This window comes from Xyrauchen texanus, chromosome 28, assembly GCF_025860055.1.
Source record: "Xyrauchen texanus isolate HMW12.3.18 chromosome 28, RBS_HiC_50CHRs, whole genome shotgun sequence".
Lineage (NCBI taxonomy): Eukaryota > Metazoa > Chordata > Actinopteri > Cypriniformes > Catostomidae > Xyrauchen > Xyrauchen texanus.
Window position 1 is genome coordinate 17,132,472 of NC_068303.1, and position 24,712 is coordinate 17,157,183.

Here is a 24,712-nt window from a genome sequence, read left to right on the forward strand (position 1 = left end):
AGGGCAACGAAAAAACAAGACAGGGTATACATAACAGCGTCTGAGACCGTCAATCCGCGCATCTTATCACATGGCATATTGAGCGCGTTACTGCAGAGATGTAGTGCGTGTAGAGTCTTCACGCTATTCTCCGTGGCATGAACGCACAATGCACAACTCATCACGCGCCCCACCGAGAGCGAGAACCACATTATAGCGACCACGAGGAGGTTACCCCAATGTGACTCTGCCCTCCCTTGCAACCGGCCCAATTTGGATGCTTAGGAGACCTGGCTGGAGTCACTCAGCACGCTCTGGATTCGAACTTGCGACTCCAGGAGTGGTAGTCAGTGTCTTTACACGACTTTATTTGTTTTTGACGTAAATGAAAACAAGGTTGTGAGAAATATATTTACCATCTCTTCAGTGGCATCCACTGTATAAAGCTGTATAAAGTTCCTCAATGACATATTATTTTCCACAACACTGAGATGTTTTTTCAATGTTTGTCAGCGGAACTATCTAAAACACTTTAAAAACCATATAACCCATTGAAGACACTGTAAGTCTCTCCCTCACAGCCTGATTGTCATTCTCTTCAAAAATCAAAGATGGTACTACTGTGAATGAGGTCAGTTGTTCAGCATGTCTGTCCATATTTTTTGGCCCTTTAAATTATTCTATATAAAGTGATGTTGTTTGGCAAATGAACTTTTTCTACTTTTGCCTTGTATCTAAGGCACTGTTTGTTCAATCAAGGACAGACAGGCCATTACTCACTTGGCTTCTCAACCAACTCCAAACAAATTAAGTACAACCAAGACATTTTGTATAAGTCAGAGTTGCTAATGAGATAAATCAAGTAATTGATCACTAGGTTAAATGCTTACTTTTTGATTTTCTCAAGGGTCCGTTTCTTGTTGGGTGGTCGCCATGGAGACTTTAAATTCCTGCCTCCAGCAGGCTATGCACCATGTTACGAAGCACTACTTCCCAAAGAAAAGATGCGTATGGAGCCTGTGAAAGAGTATAAAAGAGACCTGGAGGGAGTGAGAGATCTCCTGGGCACAACCAAGTTCCTGTCCCAGGCTTCCTTCATTCCTGTTCCTGTCGACACCAGCGAAGTGAGATCAGCAATTCAGTGTCTTCATTGTTTTCCACATGTTTTTGCACACTTATCTATAAACTTAGTTCACTGTTGTTTTATCTGCTCTGCGTAAATGTAAATTTTGCTTTTTGTTGTTTTGTGATCCAGATTGTCCTGCCTCCACATCTTGAAAATGTAAGGGACAAGTTGGCTGAAAACATCCATGAGCTCTGGGGCATGAACAAAATAGAGCTTGGCTGGATGTACGGCAAGGTAGGAGCACTTTTTAGAAGACACAATAACAATTACAGAATACCAAATACCATCATCAGAATTCCTTGGCAGAAGCAAGATCATCTTTGTGATTTGTCCATAAGCTCTAGGTTTAAGTATTAAGTATTTAGTATTCTGAGTAGCTACACAGCAGATGGGCATGCAGCACTAATTTGCAGATAGTAATGGAAAATGGAAAGCAATGGAGGACTTAGATCCAGTTTTATTCCCTCCACCATTCACTGCAGGAGTCTTTCTACAGAAATGCAGAACACAGTAAAAAAAAAAAACACACTGACGTCAGAGCTTTGCAGCATTACAGTAGTTAAGACAATCTTATTGAGCACAATGCTGTCCAGGAGTGTGGCAGAAAAAAATAATTATGGTTAAGCACTGCCATTACTCCAGAGACCAGATCGTATCATTTATTAAAGGAATATTCGTGGTTCAACACAAGTTAAGCTCAATCGACAGTATTTGTGGCATAATACTGATTACCACAGTAATTATTTTAATAAAAAAAAAAAATTCTGGGTTACAGTGAGACACTTACAATGGAAGTGAATGGGGCCAAACAGTAAACATAAAAAACTCAAAAGTATAGCCTCAATACACAAACAATATGTGTGTTAACATGATTTTGGTGTGAAAAAAAATGCTTACTGACCTCTTCTTTGTAAAGTTATAGCCAATGTTAAAATTAAAACACTAAAATGATTAAAAAAAAATTATGATTTAAACAACTTTACAGCTCAGATGATACATGAGATTTAGCAGAAGAAATAATGTGAGTACTTTTATAAAATTACAAGCTTCACATTTCTGCCTTTAAACCTTTCAAAATTGGCCCCATTCACTTGCATTGTAAGTGCCTCACTGTAATATTTTGTAATATATACATATGTTTTGGAGGCCAAGCTGTTCACGGATTAATCTGATTTTAATACGAATTTGTTGGCTCGAAGTGGCATTGTCGTGTCTTGTGAGTAGAGTGAGGTCGCAGGATTAGAAGTAGCAGCTTGGCAAGCACAATGGCTTTTTAATTCAGACACCATTATTTAATCCTTAATGCTTTTGCATTCTCTGTTCCATCACATCGATCTAAAGAGCTTTGAAAGTCGGGACTTAGAAAGTGCTATTATTTTTAGATCTTGGAATTACAGTGAATATATCACTGCCTTTCCTGATTCATTCATCCAGTCACTGCGCTGAATCATTATTTCACTGACTAATTCATTCAATTATGGTGCAGAAATAATGAGAATAGAAGCACAAGTACAAGAAGAATAAGTTTTCTTTAGCCCTATGCGCAAGTCTAGTTTTACTAGAGAATGTTATATTTGTTTCACATACGTTTTTGTGATTTTAATTCTGTCAGAATTGACCGCATCTGTGTTTTTCTTACACAAGCTTAGTGTGAATTAAGGAGCAGATTGCCTACTATTTTTCTGCAAACTCAGGCATCCTCTGAGAAATCTAATCCTGTCTGGACGAGAATGTTTGTGATTGCGCTTCTCATTTTGACCATCACTGAATATAGTTGCACTGTAGTTGCATTGTCAAGTATGATCCTCACCTAAATCAAGTTCCATAATAATACATATGTGCAGTACATATTATTTTATTTAATATTTTAATTCTATAATTAATCACATAATTGAAGTCTTGTTATGTTAATGGTTTTTGTGATGCATGCATCTAGAGAACTTGACCTTCCACATCCAAACATTAGACACTCCCACCTGTGTAATAACTACAGAGATCCCAATTCAGTCTAAATCAGTACATGAAATCACAGACATTCTATGATAATAATTCTAATATAATGTCCGGGTTCAGCTTGAGTAAAAAGAAGTACAGAATAAAAGATAAAAGGCAAATATTTCCTCCTCTATTACATTTTCTAGTTTGTTTGTGGTGTTTTATTTGAATTTTTTTCTTTGTTTATAAATATATAATATACAATATGTGCACCATTGTATGCTATCGTCTCCTTGACACTTATTTATAGATCATTTTGCTTTTTTCTTTAGGTCCGAGATGACAACAAGAGACAGCACCCTTGTCTTGTTGACTTCTCTAAACTGCCAGAAACGGAAAAGAATTATAACCTACAAATGTCAACGGAAACTTTGAAGTGAGTATAACCACAATGCTGGTGTGAAGCTTCTAGATATAGACTTCAATTTAGTTTTCTAAATGCTTAAGAGTGTATGCCAGTAAAGATTGATAGGCTGTGGCCACAAATAATGTTCTTCCCAGTCTCTAGATCAGCAGTATCATTACATTTTGATCAAACACAATAACCAGCTTAACGATGTGTTGAAAATATTATTTTCTTTTTTGATAAGTATTATGCAGCATACTTGCTTGTCTTGACACATTCATTTGCACATTAAAAGTGTAGCCTATATTGTTTTGTTGATCCAGAGTTATTCTCTTTCAGGACTTTACTTGCATTGGGCTGCCATGTTGTACAAGTCAATGTAAATGCTGAAGAAGACTTGAAAAAAATGAAACTCCCCAAGAAGTAAGATCAACATACATATTAAACACCAGAACCATAAAGTTTATATTGCAACTAGCTTTTTAAATGAAGCCTATTTACATGCAAATATGATTGACAGGAGTATTAACCTTGTGAGAAATTTAGCCATTATGAGTTTTTTGTCTTAATTCTTTTGCCATTGTATTCTGATTGTTTTAAAGCTACATGATGGCAAATGGTTATAAACCCACACCACTGGAACTTTCTGATGTCAAACTGACATCTGGGCAGGAGGTTCTAGTTGATAAACTGGCTGAAAATGCTCATAATGTTTGGGCCAAAGATCGCATTAAACAAGGATGGACCTATGGTATTCAGCAGGTAACGTTGTCCTATGCATTATTCATTAGATATGACATTGGATTTGTCAGCTTGCCTGAGGCACATCAATAAAGCTGTGATTAATGATTGAATTAGAAATAACAGACATCACTGATAGGTCCTTTTAAACCTAATATCACTGTTTTTCATTAAAGGGATAGTTCACCCAAAAATGAAAATTCTCTCATCATTTACTCACCCTCATACCATCCGAGATGTTTATGACTTTCTTTCTTCTGCAGAACACAAACAAAGATTTTTTGAAAAATATCTCCGCTCTGTAGGTCCATTCAATGGAAGTGTATAGTGGCCAGAACATTGTAGGTCTAAAAAGCACATAAAGGCCATTATAAAGGAAATCAATATGACTACAATGGTTAAATCCATGTCTTCAGAAGCGATATGATAGGTGTGGGTGAGAAACGGATATTATTTATATCAATATTTAAATCCTTTTTTACTCCCCCCTACCCAGTTGGTGGTGATATGCATAAAGAATGTGATTCACTAAATACAAGAGAAGAATAATGTGCAAGTGAAAGTGGAGATTGAAAATCTAATCAAAAAGGACTAAAATATTGAACTGTTTCTAACCCACACCATAATATCGCTTCTGAAGATATGGATTTAACCACTGGAGTCATATGGATACATTTTATGCTGCCTTTATGTGCTTTTTGAAGCTTCAAATTTCTGGTCAACATTCACTTGCACTGCTAAGATATTTTTCTTAAAAATCTTTGTTTGTGTTCAACAGAAGAAAGAAAGTCATACACATCTGGGAGGGTGTTAGGGTGAGCAAATGATGAGATAATTTACATTTTTTGGTGAACTCTCCCTTTGAGATGTCTGTTATCTTCTCATTTGCCTTTTTAAAAGGATTTGAAAAACCGACGCAATCCACGGCTGGTGCCATATGCTTTATTAGATGAACGTACTAAGAAATCGAACAGAGACAGTCTCCGAGAGGCCATCCGGACTCTGGTTGGATATGGATATTACATAGACCCACCAGATCAAGAGAGTGAGTTTTAATTTAGATGCTCTTACACGGTGTCCTAACCAGGCACATAGTTTCCAGTGGAAAGTAATATGTCACCCAGTGGCGAAAGGTGCCCCTGATGAGGATCTAACTCCGACACTATTCGGAGATCCATCAAGCAGCTTTAATGTATTATCAATAATTTTTATTTGTTAATAGTTTTCCCTTTCCTCATGTTACACTTATTGTTTTCTTTAGCTGTTCACAAAGCGGATGAGGGCATTGAATCCATCCGTGTCTTCCGTGTGGAGAAGACCTATGCTGTGAAGACAGGGAAGTGGTATTTTGAATTTGAGGCTCTCACTGGAGGTGACATGCGTGTTGGCTGGGCACGGCCTGGCTGCAGACCTGATATGGTGCTTGGAGTAGATGACCAAGCCTACGTCTTTGATGGCTACAGGGTAATTATCAAATAAAAAGATAGTGAGGAAATTAATGTATAGACTATTCATGTATTTTTATGACTTTGCATAAAATTGTCCATCTGATAACCCATAGACAAAATAAACTGCATTTGCTAATTATGTATGAATGGTTTAAGGATGATGCATCATTTTAATGGTTTCGTTCTTATCCAAAAATGGGTCCCAGGGCCGTCGGGTGCATATGGGCAGTCATTTCTTTGGAAGGACGTGGAATAAAGGAGATGTGGTGGGCTGCATGATTAACATGGAGGACAAGTCCATAATATTCACTCTAAATGGAGAGATCCTAATCGCCAACAATGGCTCTGAGCTTTGCTTTGCTGACTTTGAAACTGAAGATGGTAAACAGACAATGATCTTCATAATCACAAAACATCTGTGAAACACATTATAGATATAATGGAAAAGTCACATAATTGTTAAAATGAACGAAAAGGAAGGAGGCCTTAAAGGTTTAGTTCAACCAAAAATGAAAGTTCTATTATAATTTACTCACCCTCATGTTGTTCCAAACATGTATTTCTTTCTTCTGTGGAACACAAAAGGAGATGTTAGGCAGAATGTTAGGGTCAGTCACCAATTACTTTCATTGCATCTTTTTTCCATGCAATGGAAGTGAATGGTGACTGAGGCTAACATTCTGTTCAATCTCATTGACCTTGAACAACCTACATTGACCTTACACTGACTTTGGTTAACCCTAGGGTTCATCCCAGTGTGCAGCCTGGGTCTTTCCCAAATTGGCCGCATGAACTTGGGGAAGGATGCTAGCACTTTTAAATACTACACTATGTGTGGCCTTCAGGAGGGCTTTGAACCCTTTGCCGTCAACATGAATCGAGAGGTCACCATGTGGTTCAGCAAACGCCTGCCTACATTTGTTAATGTGCCAGAGGAACATCCCCATATTGAGGTACAGTTAGACATTGTCCTAGGACTATATGACACTAAATGTAGGCATAATACATTCTCAGTGCAACCTCATAAAATCTTCAAATTTGTAAATATGATACAAAGCAATAAGGCAATGAAGATTCTCATTCATCCAATTCACCCTTGAAAAGTTTAACAATTTCAATCTGGAATAAGTTTTAGAGTTTTTATAAAAAATTTAGCTTTAGCATCTGATTTAGAGCTTTAGTTGTTATATCCTGATTTCACCATAATAATAGCCATAGAACCTGGCATGGTGTAAAAAAATAAAATAAAAATAAATACTGACATCCAAGTGATTTAGTCTTGTAGAATTAATTCTAGAACATTTTGGATGGATCCACCTCTGTTGTGTCCTGTCTTTAATTGACATCCTTTTGTGTTTAGGTTACTAGAATAGATGGGACTGTGGACACTCCTCCATGTCTAAAGGTAACACACAAGACATATGGTACTCAAACAAGCAACGACGACATGATCTGCTGTCGTCTGAGCATGCCGGTTGATTTCCACTCCGGCCCTTGGAAGATCACTGATATCAATGAGGTGATTACTGAAGACCAAAGACCCAAGAAAGACGATGGAGGCAAGATTGATTATGGCAGCATTACGAAGGTATAAAAGCAAAAACAACAATTGTCTAACACTGAAGGCTGGCACAAGGTTTAAATTCACGCCTTGCAAACTTTAACCATTTTTTTATTTTTATTTTTGTTGCTTTTATGAAAAGGGCAAATACTTTTATCAAAATCATCTTAATACATTCAAGCTATACATATTATCTGTATGTGTGTTCCCTGGGAATCAAACCCATGACCTTAGCAATGCTTGTGCCTTGCTCTATTAGTCGAGCTACAGAAGTACTTCTTCTTTTACTTTTTATTTATTTATTTGAGAAAAATAAAGTCCTTCTTATCATGCTCATTTTGCACTTTTATATATTTGTTATTTAGTACTTCTACTCTGTGAAAGTGTTTGCCGGACAGGACCCATCGTCAGTATGGGTGGGATGGGTGACACCAGATTACCACTACTACAGCAAACACTTTGGCCTCAGCAAAGTTCGCACTGTCACCGTAACTTTGGGAGATGAGCGGGGACGTGTTCATGAGAGGTTGATTATTAGACACACTACCTCCACTAAACCTCAACATCTGATATTCTAATATATTCTGATAGACCAGAAATATTGGTCATATCGATATTCTTGGTTGTGTCTTGGTTATTATCTTTGTTGACTTTTTTTGTCATCTCTTCTAATTCAGTGTGAGGAGGAGTAACTGTTACATGGTGTGTGCTGGCGACATTGTCAGCAACTCAACAGGTCGTAGTAATACTGATCTGAAGATTGGCTGCTTCATTGATCTGGCCTCTGGCCTGGTCTCCTTCACTGCGAATGGCAGAGAGCTACCTACCGTATTCCAGGTAATCTCTCCTCTTAACCTGTAACAAAATAAAACATCCATTTCAGTTTGGAGATGGAATGTTTACAAAATCCAATGTGTGCCGAATCAGAGATAATTACAATGCTTGCAAGGCAGCACTGTTTTGATATTCCTCAAACATTCTGGTTAGGGATTTGTTTTAAGCCTCTAAGCCTCAAAGTATGAAACTACTGCAGTTAATTCACTTAACATACAGACACCATTAAAAACCTTTCTTTTGTAGGTCATTTCAGTCTACAGTGTGTTATCTATTTTTGATTTTGTAAATTTTTTTTACAAATTAAAGATTACAATTTGAAAATCTCTCTATTTTCAAAATGGTTCTGTCTATAATTATATAGGTATAGGTATTCTTTCTGTCTATTAATTTGCACACTGAATTCTGTTTGGACAATTATTCCTTCTTCCATCTATTTAACCATTTGTAACAACCTTTACAATGAATATATGGTGTCGTATTGTCTGTTGATTCTCATACACAGCTGACTGAAAACAAACCATGCACTGAATGTTATGACAATGGCAAAGCAATGTTTTATTTTTATGGATGCTTAGCCTAAAACCTAAGCTTACCTAAAACTTCAACACAATCATTTTGCTTCCACACAAGCAGTGGTATTTCCTTCAGGAAATGCACATCTTTTAAAAGTTGGCAAGATTATTTAAAAGACCATTTGATTGAAAGTAAAACTTTCTAGAGAGCTTCCAATACCAGTAATGGGTAGTGCAATGTAAATTTAATGAGGCTCTGTGATGATTCTTGTCTTAGTTTGCCTGAGGCTCTTATTTTGAAACACTGCCAGAACCAGACAATAACAAGTATCTAGAGGTTGTATCATGACTGAGCATTGCTTGTAGAGCAAGTAAGCTACAGAACTGCTGATCAGAACAGACTTAACCTCACATGCTTTCCTCTGCTTTCTCTTAGGTTGAACCTAACACAAAGCTGTTTCCTGCTGTATTTGTGCAACCCACAAGTCCCAACCTGTTCCAATTTGAGTTTCCAAAAAACCCAGTAAGTAAACACTGTTAAGATGTATTATATAAAAAAAATGTTTATAGCGTGGTTGGTATTGCAACGCATGCAATCGGGTATAATTTTCCGGGTCCCTTCTGAGTGCTGCTTTAGGTGGTGGAGGATGCAGCAGACTACCACTATCTAGTACACTTCAGTAGGACTGTAAACTATTGCTAAATCTCAGCAATCCAAACACCTGAATCATCTCTTTAAAATGGCAAAAGTGTGCTTGACTGCTCTGGATATTTGCCCAGTTATAGCATTCTTCTTCATCATTTGATCATAGTTTGATATATTACGGCTGCCATGATCAATAGAAAATGTATGCACATATTTCTTTTTAATACAGTTTTGTGTACTGTCTGCTTTACAGTAATAACCTATATTAACTGCTGCAGCCAAATAGTGCTTTATGATTAAGAAACAATTTATTATGATAATCCTTATTTATGTAGAAACGAGGACTGTTTGCACTCTAAAGAATGACAATTACTTAATTTAAATACTTATAGTGCAGTGCTATTTCAGTACATTTAGTGTCTGATTAAACTGGATTGTGAGTGGTTAATGAAATAGATTCAAAAGTGAAATAACACAAAAGTGGTGAAACTGTTTAGTGAACCCACCCCCAAGTTTAACTGACTGACATGATCTGCATCAATCCACACACAGGATGCAATGCCCCTGTCTTCAGCCATTTTTAAGAGCTTGCAAAGAAACCCAGAGCCCCAGTGTCCTCCTCGGCTGGATGTGCAGACAATTGTGTCTGTGCTGTGGAGTAGGATGCCCAACACTTTCCTGTCGGTGGAGACGGCCCGGGTGAGTGAGAGGCATGGCTGGGTGGTGCAGTGTCTGGATCCCCTGCAGATGATGGCCGTGCATATCCCTGAGGAAAACAGGTGATGCATTACTCCAACACAAACACACACACATGTTCCATTGTTTTTTATTGTTGTTATACTGCGCTAATTATATTTTTTATCCTCTAACCCTAGCCCTAAACCTAACCCCCGCAAAAACATTGTAGCAGTTTTATATTTTCATTAAAGGCATAGTTCATCCAAAAATTATGTCATTATTTTAATAATTTACTTACCTTCATGTTGTTCCAAACCTGTATGACTTTTTTTCTTCCATGGAACAAAAAAGGAGACGTAAGGCAGAATGTTAGCCTCAGTCATCTTTGGCTCCTTTGCCAAATTATTTGAATGAAGACCCTAACCCAAAGCCTCAAAAGAAGATAAAACCATTTCCCTTTTGTCTTACTGTAGATGTATAGACATCATGGAGCTATCAGAACATGAGGAACTGCGGCAGTTCCACTATCACACTTTAAAGCTATTCTGTGCCCTGTGTGCATTGGGCAACACCCGTGTAGCTCATGCCCTCTGTAGCCATCTTGACCAGTCACAGCTCCTGTACACCATTGACAACCAATTCCTGACTGGTCAGCTCCGTGAAGGCTTCTACGATGTTCTCATCAGCATTCACTTGGAGACAGCTAAAGAGGCCCATCTCATGATGAACAACGAGTTTATAATCCCGGTTACAGACGAGACTCGCAGCATTCGCCTCTTCCCTGATGATTCTAAGCGTCATTCTCTCCCTGGAGTGGGCCTAAGCACCTCGATCACCCCCCGTCTGAACTTCTCCCCAGCGTGTTTCATTACCACCAAGCGTGAACAGCCTCTTTTCAGCCCACAGATTCCTTTGGTTATCTTGAAGGAGAAAGCCATCAGCATGCTCACGGAGGCAGTGCAGGGTGGAGGTACCCATATTCGTGATCCTGTGGGTGGAAGTGTGGAGTATCAGTTTGTGCCGATTCTCAGACTGATTGGCACTCTGCTGATCATGGGGGCGATGACCAGTGAGGAGGTGAGGACCATCCTGCTCCTTATCGACCGTAGTGTGTTTGGAGATGGTAAGGAGGAGGAGGAGCAGCAGCAGCTAGCAGTGACGGAACAGGGGGGGGGGAAAGAGGAGGCCAGCAGTAATGAGGAAAAAGCGGTGGAGGCAGGGGAGGAAGAGAGTAAAGAATCCAAGCAGCTTCCCAAAGGCCTCCTGGAGAAGAGTTTGCCTGAATCGGTCAAACGGCAGGTGGGTAATGTCCTGTGATCTCGTTACACACTGAGGCCTTGTCCACCCATATATGCATATTTCTGAAAATGCTGTTTTTACCCTCCATTTAAAAATATCCTGTTCACACCAACAGCATTTTAGGAAATCTCTCCATCCATTTAAAAATGCAAAATTGCTTTAAAGCACTCACATAGCCATGTCAGGCCAGGACTTGATGATATTGTGTGACAGTGCTTTGGACAAAACACGAGGAAAGGGGATGCTTATTGAAGTTCGTTTTTTCCTGATGTCAAACAGGACAAACACTGAAAGATAAACATATCATCAAACCTATTACAGTTGTAGAAGTAGAAGCCAGCTAGAAGCCAGATGGTTTGTTGTTGGTGGGCCAGTCAATCCATGTTGTTCACTAGCAAAACTGAGCTGGTGATGCTGGTTGACCAGCTTAGTCATTCTGGTGAAGCTTATTGATCAAGGTAGTTTTGCTGGTTTAAATGGATTAGACCTGCATCCAAAACACAACAAATGCTGCTCTTTTTTGTTACTATTTGATTGTTTCTTTGTTTTGCAGATGTGTGAACTACTGCACTACTTCTGTGACTGCGAGCTGAAGCAGCGAATTGAGGCCATCGTTGCCTTCTCAGATGGTTTTGTGTCCAAGCTCCAGTTCAACCAGAAGTTCCGCTACAACGAGTTGATGCTAGCCCTCAACATGTCAGCCGCTGTCACTGCCAAGAAGACTAAGGAGTTTCGCTCACCTCCCCAAGAGCAGGTAAACATCTACATAGACCCACACCTCTTCTGGGGTAACTCTGACTACCTCAGGCCCAGGGGTTCCTCAAAGTTTTTTCCTAATTAAAGTGACAATATACTTCAGAATGAATGCACTTGAGCTCAGAATTTCTAAAGATAACCTAATTTCTGAATACATACATACATGGGATGGGAACAAGAGATTAAACAACCTGGCATTAGAATCGACTTTCATTGGAGGATGTGAGGAAAAAGAGCTGAACAGTGCTACCAATAATCCATGCCAAGGTCTTGACTTCATTTTAATTTTATTTGTGCTTAGCACAGCTCTGGTGGTCAGAATGGATTTTTTTTTTAGAATGATTAATTTTACTTTTTTAATTACACCTCCCTACAACTTCTGTGCCTACTTTATTATTCTCTAAGTCACTGATTACTACTGCTTGGCAGAACCCTGTTCAAATAACACCATTTCTTGCTATGAAAAACCCTTGTACTTTAGCCTTTGTGCTTATCTCAGCGAAAAGAGAAATGCATATATCATGTCCCATCATATTTCAAATCAGAAAAGATTTTTCAGATATGTTTTAGTTTTTGGTTGATTTTGGTTCCCCAAATCAAATCTAATGTACAAACACATACTTTTTCACTGCAGATAAATATGCTGCTGAACTTCAGTGTTGGTGATGATTGTGCCTGCCCTGAGGAGCTGCAAGATGAGCTCCAATGCTTGCATGATGATCTGCGACTACATTGTGGTATATTAATCCATTCTCTCTATTCTTCACTGGACCTCCATTCCCACCTCGACAACTTTTTTTGTACATGAGAGTAAAAAAGTTTTTTACAAATTGTATCTTATTGGTACTACTATTCAATTTAGTTTAAACCAACATCAAGATTTTTGATAAAAATGTATATGAGGATAAATTTGCATTAGGGAAAGTGCATAATTTAGGTGTTGTAACTGTTCACCATTTCTCTAGTTTTACATTGTCTTGTGGTGTTACAGTAATTTTAAAAAGTAAAAATATTACATGTAGTCTCTCAATTGGTCATAAAACTGTATGCATAATAATTCTCACAACACAGTATATGTTACCTTCCCAAAAGTATTTAATATGAACTACCATATGTGTTCTTATAGAAATACCAGTGGCAGCACAGTTAATTTGAAAAGGCACATAAATAGTGTTTATCTTTGTTTGTTTGTGTGTATGTGTGTGTGTGTGTGTGCAGGCATTCCTATGGAAGAGGAGGAGGAGGAGCAGGACACATCTCTTAAAGGCCGTTTGATGGCTATAATATACAAGATTAAAGGTCGTCCTCAAAAAACTGAGGAACAACCAACTGAGCAAGAACAGGCTGCTCCGAGTATGGCTCTTATCATTACCAAATTCTTCAAACATTTTCCTTTTCTTACAGATGTTTGTCTGTATATCCTGTGTTTTGTTGCATCCGTTACAAAGTCTGCCTGCTGAGGGTCAGGGCATTCTAAGCTAATCTGCTATTTCTTTTAAGCAACTTGTTAAGCAGTGCATACATTATTTGATTTGTACCGAATATACTTCAAGGTACATGTCAGAGCTAAATTCTATAAGTGTGTCAAACTTAGTATTTATAGGGTAGTCCACTCAAAATGTTTTATATTGTCATAATTTACCCTCAAGCTTTTCCATACCTGTATGACTCTCTTTCTTCCGTGGAACATAAAAGGAGATTTTAGGCAGAATGACAGCCTCAGTCACCATCAGTGTTGGGTATTATGCATTACTAAGTAATTAATTACTGTAATTAAATTACTTTTTCATTTAAAAAGTAAAGGATTACTCTTATTTTTTCAGTAATTTAATTTAATACAATTACTTCTATTGTAACTGTGTTTAATACTGTATAGACTATAGAACAATTCTGTATAAAACTATAGTGAATTTAATCTAATGTTAAAATATATGTTTTCTAATTTAATGCAGCCCCCTTACATTCTTTGACCAGTTCATTAATAATTTATTTTATATGCTCGAAAAGAACAATTTCACGTCTATCCTTATATTTTTCATCTGGACGAGGTTGATAAGGGTTTTAGAAAGTAATTAGTAATAAGCAATGAAATTACTTTTCAGACAGATTAATTAGTACAGTAATCTAATTACACTATAGAAGATGTAATTAGTAGTTAGTAATTAATTACTTTTTTAGAGTAACTTACCCAATGCTGGTCACCATTCACTTTCATTGCATAGAAGAATGATGCAATGGAAGTGAATAGTGACTGAGATTAACGTATTGCCTAACGTCTCCTTTTGTGTTCCATGGAATAAAGTTGTGAGTAAACAATGACACCAAATTCATTTTGGGGTATTACCTTTAAGTTACTAAAAAATGCAATGCCAGATGATGTTTGCTGTACAGTGTGAACTAGAAATGATGCTGTGTAGATGTTAAGTGATTAACTGTCATCAAAAAGTCAGCAAATCTGATCAGTAGAGCCATTTCTGCTGTATACTGTATTTGCTTTATAGCCTCCCAAATTAAATGTAGCCAGCACTTAGCAGCAAATGTGCATGAAAGGGCATTTGCTTTAAAGACACCAAGAATATTAACACTAAATCATATTACCAGAGATAGGCGGACAGGTACATATTAAAATGAATGTAATTTGCTGATGTTGGACAAAAAGCACCAGCAGTGCTATCTCTTGTGATGAGAGGAGTATATGATTAGAGCAGCTATTCTAAGAACTGCATGGAGGGGCAATATATGAATAGAAAATATTAATAGACTACATAAACTAATGGTCTTAACATATTGTGCACAGACTAGAGTATAGCATTTATAGATCTCTCTGGGTAAAATGTGTTAACTGTGTTAGGCCTTGGCTTGAACCAACAGTGCTGGTCTGTTGATGAAGCAAAAATGTGTAGCACTTTGAAAACTGACTCACAAGAAGCTATTTTGGCCCTCTTATGCAAGGTGTGACAATTTTGCACAAACTAACCCACCCCATACTGACCTAAACATAGATGCTTTTGTTCTGAGGCTTTTTAAGATCATGAGAAACAAAAATTCTGTCAAGTTTTTCTAAACCATTGACTAGTAGTGCATATCATACAGTATATGGCAAGTTATGATTTGAAACACATGAAGACTAAAGCCGCTATACACTGTAGGATTTTTACTGTTCTTTAAGATTATTGCTTGTCAGATTGTACTATATGAATGCATTGATATTGCCATGGCACACTGTGCGACAATATGTCAGACTGCACAATACACATCATAGTTACGGGAGCGTTGTGGAATAGAAGCGAAAACGGCGAGATTTGTTCACCCCGGAGGAGTATTTTCTGCAAGTCAGGTCATCAGCATTTCCGTTGCTCCAATTCCATTCCGTCATGAACATATGCTAACATATAAATAGAAATATGGATTTTGTCAAATAGGCCTTATAAGCCTAATCACAAATACAACAAAATTACAGATGTTGAGAATGAACGTGAGTGCGGGAGGTAGCCTACAGTAATAATGAGCTAGCACAAGACAATATTCATTGTGGAAATAAAAAGACTATGGTGCAGACGCTGAGCAGTTTTCTTTCCAATTGAATTGGGGTGCAAGAGAGGTGTGGAATTTCTCATCTGGCCATTGTAATAGCAGTCATACTTTACAGCTGCAATGTAAAATTTCTGACACTACCAGAACTTCGTCGGAGGCTAAAGATCATTGTAAAGGCCAGTAGTGTAGTCTCTAGGGCATATGCAGGCATGCACCGCATGCCCACCTATCTTTCTTAGGATTTTGTGTATGCCCACCTAAAATAAGTTATGATACATATGGTTGCCTGAAGCACTGTTGAGTGAATTGTCTTATTTAAAAAAAAAATTATTTAAGTGTGCAGATCTCTACTCTATAAACATGCACGGAGCAGCAAGAGGTGGGAGTGCAACTGATGGCACTGGCAAGACATACAGTCTGATCCAACAATCAGACATTATTGGATATTGGCTAACCAATAATATTTTCAGTTTCAGTAAGGGGCGGGACATTTCCAGGTCTGATGCACAAGCATCCCTGTAGTAGGCCTAACCATAAGTTCCCGTAATTCCCTATATAAATATATGAATTTTATAGAGCGGCTGCATGTTTTATTTATTTTATTTTGGGGATAAGTGATGGAAATTAATAAAGTCATGGGCAAATCATGGAAACTTATTTAGTGAATATAAATTTTTCTAGTTTTGCTCTGCTCTAAAATATTTACTCACCTACTGTAGATATTGTTCTTGTGTAGAGCTTCTGAGTAAACTTTCTTGCAAGACATTGTGATATTCTTATCTACTGAAGTTTTCTTTTGAGTTGCATCTTTTCAATGATTTGGTCAAAATCATTCACAAATCGGTCAATCAGAGTTAAAAGGATTTTAAAAAATCTATTTCCAGTAATCAGTAACACCTGAAAAGGTCATGGAAAATTCATGAAAATTCATTGGTTAAAAAGGGTGGGAACCCTATGAAATGACAGCGGATTATTATAATACAAAGCATTTGTTTGTAGTGCACCAATTACAGTTTGAATCTACATTCATTGTTAAATTAATAAAATATTTCACAAGAAAACAAAGCAAAATGAACAGATTCTTCAACACTGTCTTACTTTTTCTGTCTTTTTCAGCCAACCTGAAGGAGTTGATATCTCAGACAATGGTCAGCTGGGCACAGGAGTGCAAGATCCAAGACCCGGCACTGGTACGCAGCATGTTCAGCCTTCTGAGGAGGCAATATGATGGGATCGGTGAGTTGCTCAGGGCCTTGAGGAAGAGCTACACCATCAGTGCAAAGTCTGTTGGGGATGCAATCAACCTACTGGCCTCACTGGGTCAGATCCGCTCACTACTGAGCGTCCGCATGGGGGAAGAGGAGGGCCAGCTCATGATTGATGGCCTGGGGTAAGAGAGTCACGTGCTGAGCTCTGCATTCTGTCGTTCTAGATCACATCATTCTTTGATAGCAAAATTCCTTTTTGTTGGTTTTACATTCCACCTTTCTACATACCCATCCTATAAAATATTACTCATTCACTTACTCTCTTTCACCTAGGGACATCATGAACAACAAAGTGTTCTACCAGCATCCAAATCTGATGCGTGTTCTTGGCATGCACGAGACGGTAATGGAGGTCATGGTCAATGTGCTGGGCGGAGACAAGAATAAGGTGAGTTGTGGGTGGCCTTAAAATTAATGGCTGTTTAGCTATGAAAAAAAACAGTTGTGTTACAAATTTCAAGACAATTACTTTCGAACTTTAAATCGCATCCTATAATCGTGAGCAATGGATATGCCATTATTATGCATAATATATTGGTCTGATTTTTTAAGTTGACTGAAAACTTTTGTCAATTAATGGATTCAGTCTGTGCTGTTTTTTATGTTGTTTTATCTACACGTTCAGACGGCCATCTTTAGCCGTTGCATTGTGTCTTGCACAGTTTTTTTTCAGCATCTCACACCATGAGCATTGCATTACAAGAGGCCATGTATAGTTAATACGTTTTAAAATCATGTCTTTAGACTAGGATTGGGAACCAAAAATTGGTTCTTATTCAGAACTGGTTCCATTGATTTTCAGGATTTTCGGTTCTATTTACAGCTCTCGTAACCTGTATTAATATGCTCAAACATGTATTATTCTGGACGCAACATGGACGCAACACCCTGCTAAAACACCAAGAGTATTTAGTAGCAACACTGCTACTAAAGTAACGCGAAACTTACTGCATGACCAGTGTAGTCCGATTCCTGAATGAATAGCTCTAATGAGCTGTTTTTTTTTAATCTATAACATGAACAGAGTTGCCCAATTCTGCCCGTCTGTGGTCGATTCTGCCCGTCTGTGGTCTGCCCGTTCTGAATAAGTAAATACTAAAATCTCCAAAATGGCTGATCAAGATTACAATGAAAGAACACATTTAAAATCAGTAGTGAAATCTGACAACACTTGAATCATAAACTGTGCTTTTTTTACCTCAGATTACACTATAAAAATGCAATCTCCCGCTTGTATAGCTAATGCAATGCGCATGCACATTCTCGAGTTAATTGACAGGTGATGGACATTCCAATTTCTCCCATTAATTTTAATAGAAGTGGCCCATCTCTGCTAAATAATCTCTGACCGGAATCATTTAAAGGAATTGGAACCTGAATCAGTAGATTCCTTTTGACCTACTTTAGACTCCTTTAGTTTGTTCCACTCTTCCTTGCTTTATACAGCTGTTTTAAACACAAGAACTTGTCCTGTGTGAAGGACCCCTAAGAAAAGTGTCTGATTGGTGGTGAACACGACCTGACCCTACATCAGCTAGTCGATTTTTATAAAATAAATTTTGTTGTGGTTGTAAATTCTAAGTGGAACTGTAATGTTATGTTTGTGTTATTTGCTGATTTGATATATTATGATCATGTGACTTTAGTTTTTGTTTCATCTGTCAGTTTAATCAAAATACGACAAGACTGTAGACTTTAGATCCTAATGCTTTAACCAAATGTTCCATCTGGTCATCCAATTTATTCAATGATAAAAACATCATTACCATGAGTCAGTTGGACCAAACCCATCTCAACCAGACTTCTGTAAACTAAACATGATATCTTTACTGAAGGATAGCTGAGTACATGGGCAGATACAGCACCTACAGTGCCCCATGTCTACCAGCTTAATACCTCCTTATGGCTTAGGTGTGGTAGTCAGGCCAAAGCTAAGACAAGAAGAGGTGTAAAAGACTGCTTTTCATGCCAGTCCTTTTTGGGGTTTATCAGGAGTCTGGACTATGCATTAATACTTCTGACTATGCCAAACATGAAGGTTGGGTTGGGGTGTACTGTATAGACCACAGTGTCTCTCATTTCTGTTTGGCAGCCTCATTAAGGAGGCCTCGTGTCAAGAGACATAGGTTCCAGACATTTAGGGTGACTAGATACCTTTGGTTCATTTATCCTGTACTGTACATGTGGGGGAGCTGAGCATCTCAAATTTCAGTCTGGATTAGATGTCTGGGGTAATGTATTGATATCTCAAGTATGTTACATTGCAGGCTTATATTTAGATGCCACACAGGACACACATGCAAAAAAGATGAAAGATTAATTTGTGAAGGTGTGAAGGAAATGATCTTGTTCTGCCCAGAGCTGAAATAAATGTTGTTTTTAACTCTCAGGAGATTGCCTTCCCCAAAATGGTGGCCAGCTGTTGTCGCTTCCTGTGCTACTTCTGCCGTATCAGCCGACAGAATCAGAAGGCTATGTTTGACCACCTGAGCTACCTCCTGGAGAACAGCAGCGTGGGGCTGGGTAATCACACACACAATTCTTTCACTATATTGTGAGGACATCTCATCGTCACAATGGTTTTTATGATATTTTCTATATCCTAACCCTAACATAAACCTGTTAATATCAATCATTCCCTTCTGTCACTCACTCGACGTTGTGTCGAATGTAGTGACACAAGGGGTCTTTCTTGAGAGCCTCGAGTACCTCTGAACTTGAGAAAAGGCCAATGAGAAATTGGCAGACAGAATTTGCATGTACTCACAGACATACGGGTATAAAGGGAAGCGGGCATGCGTCTGTCAGTCAGATGTTTTCTTCGGAGCCGAGTGGTTGTGCATCAGCCAGCTGAATTTCACTACTGTTTTACTACGACAGCGCTTCTGTCTGAAAGAGTGTTCTCTCCTTAAAGAGTATTTTCCTCTAAAAGAGTTTTATTCTCACTCACAAAAGAACAATACACAGCAGGCATTGAACGCGTCTTTTTAAAGATACCTTTCCGCCTCTGTGTAGTTCCTGGATGCGGTCAATATTTCTCCAAGACTGAAAGTCATAGATGCTGCCTTGTGTGCCTGGGTAGTGATCACAATGAGGCAGCGTTTGTGGATGGTTCATGTACTCACTGCGAGAACATGATCATGGCAGCGTTGCAGTTGCTGCTTTCATTTTTTAAAGTCAAGTGGTTTTTATTGTCGTTTCAACCATATACAGTTAGTACATTACACAGCAAAACAAGACAACGTTCCTCCAGGACAGACAGACCCAGGACCACATGAGACTACACAGACTAAATAACATACCTACTACATTACTAACAATGAACAGGACAATAGACACAGTAAGAGACAGTGCAGCACAAAAGATGACAGTTTCTAAAAATGCCAAATGTAAACATAACATACTATGAGATAGTGTTCTATGCACATAGCAGTTATTGCGGTAGCAGCCAGGTATAAAGTGACAAAATTAAAGTGCAACTCAGGGCATGTGTGTGCGTGTCAAACCAGTCTCTGAGTATTGAGGAGTCTGATTGCTTGGGGGAAGAAGCTGTTACACAGTCTGGCCGTGAGGGCCCGAGGTACCTCAATAACTGCTATGTGTATAGAACACTATCTCATAGTATGTTATGTTTACATTTGGCATTTTTAGAAACTGTAATCTTTTGCACTACTGTGTACTGGTCGGCGCTGCACTGTCTCTTACTGTGTCTATTGTCCTGTTCATTGTTAGTAATTTTTTGTACTGTCCCGTACTTTTTGCACATGTTTGCATGTGCACTTTATATAGGTATGTTATTTAGTCTGAGTAGTCTCATGTGGTTCTGGGTTTGTCCTGTGTTGTTTTATGTAGCACCATGGTCCCGGAGGAACGTTGTCTCGTTTCTGTGTACTGTACTAACTGTATATGGTTGAAACGACAATAAAAACCACTTGACTTGTCCACCCCAATATTCATACCACGATCAATGGAAACATCAATGGAAATGCTTTACGCTGATTGTGGGGACATTTGATCCCCATATGATCCCCCCAATACACACATACTGTTGTTCAAGAATGCAGGTCAGGCAGAGCTGACTCACAGTGTGCTGTTTTGACTTTGTGACATTTCTTATAACACCATATTAATGAGCAGCTGAGAGCCTCCTCTTCACTTTATAGCTCCTTTCACACTCTGATTAATGAAACATCTGATGAAGATAAGGCCGCAAGCTGCAAACCATGGTGTCTCTTGAGTTTAGTACTCTTGCTATATACAGTATGTTATTTTGAAGCAGTCACTTATGTGTAATTTTACACATGTATGGTTTTACAATATCTTCATGTTGTATAGCTAGTGTTTATCACATTCTTAATTTCAGTAATGCAAGCTCCCTGATTGAGTTGTGCACAGCAGTTGAGCAAGACAATCAAATATGCTGCAAAAATGCTATGCTTTAGAGTTTTAAATGATAATGTTTGGAAATACAGAAATTATTAATATAACATACCACAATTTTAGTGGTTTTGAAGATTTAAAAGAGTAAATTTTATATTTTATAAATGTAGAAATTAATGGATAATACAACAATTTTCAGTGTAATTAGATTTTAAAATAAAATGTCTCTAATTCCTATGAAAAAATACTTTAGAAACTCTTCATATATATTCTTTATTAGCATATACTGATGGTCTGCACAAAACCAACAGAATGTTGTTGCTGTATTTCAGTTCTGAAAAAATACTGCCATCTGCTGGTAGTTTTTCCTTATTTAAAACGTTGCAGTCCCTGATGGCCAAATGCAAATAATCTCATTTTCTTTATCTCCTCAGCTTGCCCAGCCATGAGAGGCTCCACACCTTTAGATGTGGCTGCCTCCTCTGTGATGGACAATAACAGCCTGGCTCTGGCACTAGAAGAACCAGATCTAGAAAAGGTTTAATTTTTCATTCAAATTTACTACAGTGACATGGTTTTTTTTGTCTGGTTCCCTGCAAAGATAAATAGTAAATATAATTTAGCTAATGTACATTTAATATAGCATCCAATCACAAATGCATCTATGTTAGCTGTTCCTGTTCCTGAAGCTTCTGCATTTGTCATGTCTATGCTTTCAGGTGGTGACATATCTGGCAGGCTGTGGGTTACAGAACTGCCCAATGCTCATTGCCAGGGGATATCCAGACATTGGCTGGAACCCAATAGAGGGAGAACGCTATTTGTCCTTCCTCCGGTTTGCTGTTTTTGTCAACGGTTAGTTAAGGCCCACGCTTTTTTCCAATAGTAATTAAGTCATTAGACGTGACAATAATTCTGTTTTCTATCTTGGTTAATAGGTTAATTTAATTACATTTAGATGCATTTAGATACTATTATCCATAATACTATCAATAATAACTTATACTGTATTCAAGGCATTCATTTTGTCGTTATGTATGTGTGTTCCCTGGGAATCAAACACATGACCTTGGCTTTGCTAGCACCATGTCCAACCAGCTAAGCTGCAGGAACACAGTATTTTGCAAAGGCTCATGATGTAAACTTTGCTTATGTTTCTTTGTGTGTGTGTGTCCTGGTCATCTCAGGTGAAAGTGTTGAAGAGAATGCTAATGTTGTGGTGAAGCTGTTGATTAGGCGTCCGGAGTGCTTTGGACCTGCTCTTAGAGGAGAGGGAGGGCAAGGTTTACTAGCTGCCATGAAGGAAGCCATTAAGATCTCAGAAGATCCTGCATTAGACCTGCCCAACCTACATGAGGGGGCAACACCCACGTAGGAAACATTATATTTCCCTCCATGTGCATTATTTTGGCATTGTTAGGTGTGAGTTGAAAAGTTAGCTTTTCTTATAGTTTTTGTTTGAAATGTCCTACCACTCCTGCTGGAAAAAAAAAACCTCAATTTAAACTAGCCTAAGCTGGTTTGCTTCCAGCTGAATCAGCTGAAAACCAGCTTGGCCAGGCTGGGAGACCAGCTTAGGCTAGTTTAAGCTAGTTTTCCCAGCAGGGACACTGTGCTTTGTCCTATGAATAATGCATGACTTACTGTAGAAAATGCAAATCCGCTCTCTGTTTTGACAGCATCGGGGAGGATGAAGAGGAGGTCGCACACATGGGCAACTCTATTATGTCCTTCTACTCAGCTCTTATTGATCTCCTGGGCCGTTGTGCACCTGAAATGCATGTGAGTGAATTTGTTCTGCCAGATTTCATTGATTTACAAAGACTTTGACAAAGATGGGGACAAAATGTACTGTTTCCCGGAGTATATACACTGTTGAAAAGACCAGCATTTCTGGTCACAAGCTTATGTTGTGTTTTGGATGCTGGTGTGTTGGTGTCCCTAGCAGGCTCCTTAACATACTTAATCAGCAAGCTTCGTTTGGTCACCCAGCCTCATCAGAAAGAAGCTGTTTTTGCTGCTGATTAACCAGCACAAATCATCTAAACTTGTCTTTTCAGCAGGGTGATGCTATCACACTGCTTATGGCCTCAGGAAAATGCTTACTTTAATGTCATATGAATGCTGTTTTACAGCTTATTAACAAAGGCAAAGGTGAAGCATTACGTATCCGTGCCATCCTTCGTTCACTGGTTCCCACTAAAGATTTGGTCGGAATTATCAGTATTCCACTCAAAATGCCAGTCGTGAATAAAGGTTTGTGCAGTTTACTTGATGTCTTGAAAGAATCTAATACATTTTTCATTGAGGTAATCTCTGAAAATCATTATAATGTACTTATGAATAATTGATGCTATTATTCAAAGTCATCTTCATCCTCTGGGTTTCATTATCTGTTATCTGTTCTTCATTTTCCACAGTCATTATAGCCCTAATGTATTTTTGTTTACCTCTGTCCTCTGCTTAGATGGCAGTGTAACTGAGTCAGACATGAATGCTAGCTTCTGGCCAGAGCACAAGGCACCCATGGTGCTTTTCCTGGAGCGTGTGTACGGTATTGATGACCAAAGCTTCTTGCTGCACCTGCTGGAGGTGGGCTTCCTGCCAGACCTGAGAGCATCAGCCTCCATGGACTCGGTAGGGTGCTCTGGAAAGCAACAAAGAAAAGTCACAGTCAAAAATGTATCACGCTTCGGGTTGATATTTCCCATCTAAGAGATGGATTCCTCCAAGTGCTTTTTGTCATTTAGCTCTGGACTGTAATACTGTATAAGCAGCAGGCTTATGCCCACACACATGCAAACCATTTATTAACACACCTTATTTTCTAAAAAGCCTGAGATATATATGAAGTATATATTGCAAAAAATAAATAGTTAGACCATGGCTAGTTTTGACACTTTTTACACTAATAAATATTTCTTAGGGTAGTTTTATTTCTGACAGTCAATTTCCGTGTAAGCACATACCTTAAATTCTTGCATACAAAGGAAAACCATTGAACATGTACCATTATTGGCAAGGAAAATATATAAAGTTCACTGAACACAAGTTGACCCCAATAGCAAGGCAATTTAAATAGTAATACAATAATAAAACACCCAAAAATATATTAAACTGAAAAATCACATGTAACGAACAAAAATATCAAACCATTTTATTGGGCAAAAAATTATTTTATTTAAACACATGTGACAACCCTGACCTAACATTTATGAAAAATTAATTTTCTCTGAGAACACTAACATTGTATAGTTGACCGTTGCCTGAATGTATGCCAGTTTGGTTTTATCTGCATTTACTTGTTAGCCCAAACAACATGCAAAGCTACTGCTAGAGAAAACACACATTTGTGTAATTGGACTTTTGAGATATAGGCCCTGTGACAATTTCCTAGTGTGAGAACTAGCCCCGTTCTCCTTTTAACTGGAAAATCCTGAAAATACACATTGTATAGATAACAGCCATTTAGAATAGTGACACAGCAAAAAGTAAATATAAATACTTTATTAAAATGAACCCATTTATTTTAGAACTTAACCAAATCGAGTATGTATTGTGTTATGTTGTATTATCACATTGTTTATACAAATTTGATATATTTCT

The 24,712-nt window shown here is 38.2% G+C and overlaps 1 protein-coding gene across 2 annotated transcripts in view; it reads left to right on the forward strand.

Moving 5' to 3' along the window:
• Positions 1–24,712, forward strand: part of ryr3 (ryanodine receptor 3) — a 124,417-nt gene that overhangs the window by 61,956 nt on the left and 37,749 nt on the right. For both annotated transcript variants that reach the window (XM_052095391.1, XM_052095392.1), the window contains exons 20-46: positions 887–1,103; positions 1,235–1,339; positions 3,373–3,476; positions 3,786–3,869; positions 4,049–4,208; positions 5,088–5,232; positions 5,449–5,651; positions 5,842–6,016; positions 6,380–6,588; positions 6,996–7,223; positions 7,562–7,722; positions 7,874–8,033; positions 8,982–9,068; positions 9,744–9,970; positions 10,343–11,168; positions 11,722–11,922; positions 12,559–12,661; positions 13,143–13,277; positions 16,575–16,848; positions 17,000–17,114; positions 19,117–19,249; positions 21,541–21,644; positions 21,826–21,961; positions 22,294–22,477; positions 22,786–22,888; positions 23,242–23,362; positions 23,574–23,743. In XM_052095391.1, coding sequence (XP_051951351.1) covers positions 887–1,103; positions 1,235–1,339; positions 3,373–3,476; positions 3,786–3,869; positions 4,049–4,208; positions 5,088–5,232; positions 5,449–5,651; positions 5,842–6,016; positions 6,380–6,588; positions 6,996–7,223; positions 7,562–7,722; positions 7,874–8,033; positions 8,982–9,068; positions 9,744–9,970; positions 10,343–11,168; positions 11,722–11,922; positions 12,559–12,661; positions 13,143–13,277; positions 16,575–16,848; positions 17,000–17,114; positions 19,117–19,249; positions 21,541–21,644; positions 21,826–21,961; positions 22,294–22,477; positions 22,786–22,888; positions 23,242–23,362; positions 23,574–23,743 — 4,870 coding nt within the window. The remainder of the gene's footprint in view (positions 1–886; positions 1,104–1,234; positions 1,340–3,372; positions 3,477–3,785; positions 3,870–4,048; positions 4,209–5,087; positions 5,233–5,448; positions 5,652–5,841; positions 6,017–6,379; positions 6,589–6,995; positions 7,224–7,561; positions 7,723–7,873; positions 8,034–8,981; positions 9,069–9,743; positions 9,971–10,342; positions 11,169–11,721; positions 11,923–12,558; positions 12,662–13,142; positions 13,278–16,574; positions 16,849–16,999; positions 17,115–19,116; positions 19,250–21,540; positions 21,645–21,825; positions 21,962–22,293; positions 22,478–22,785; positions 22,889–23,241; positions 23,363–23,573; positions 23,744–24,712) is intronic.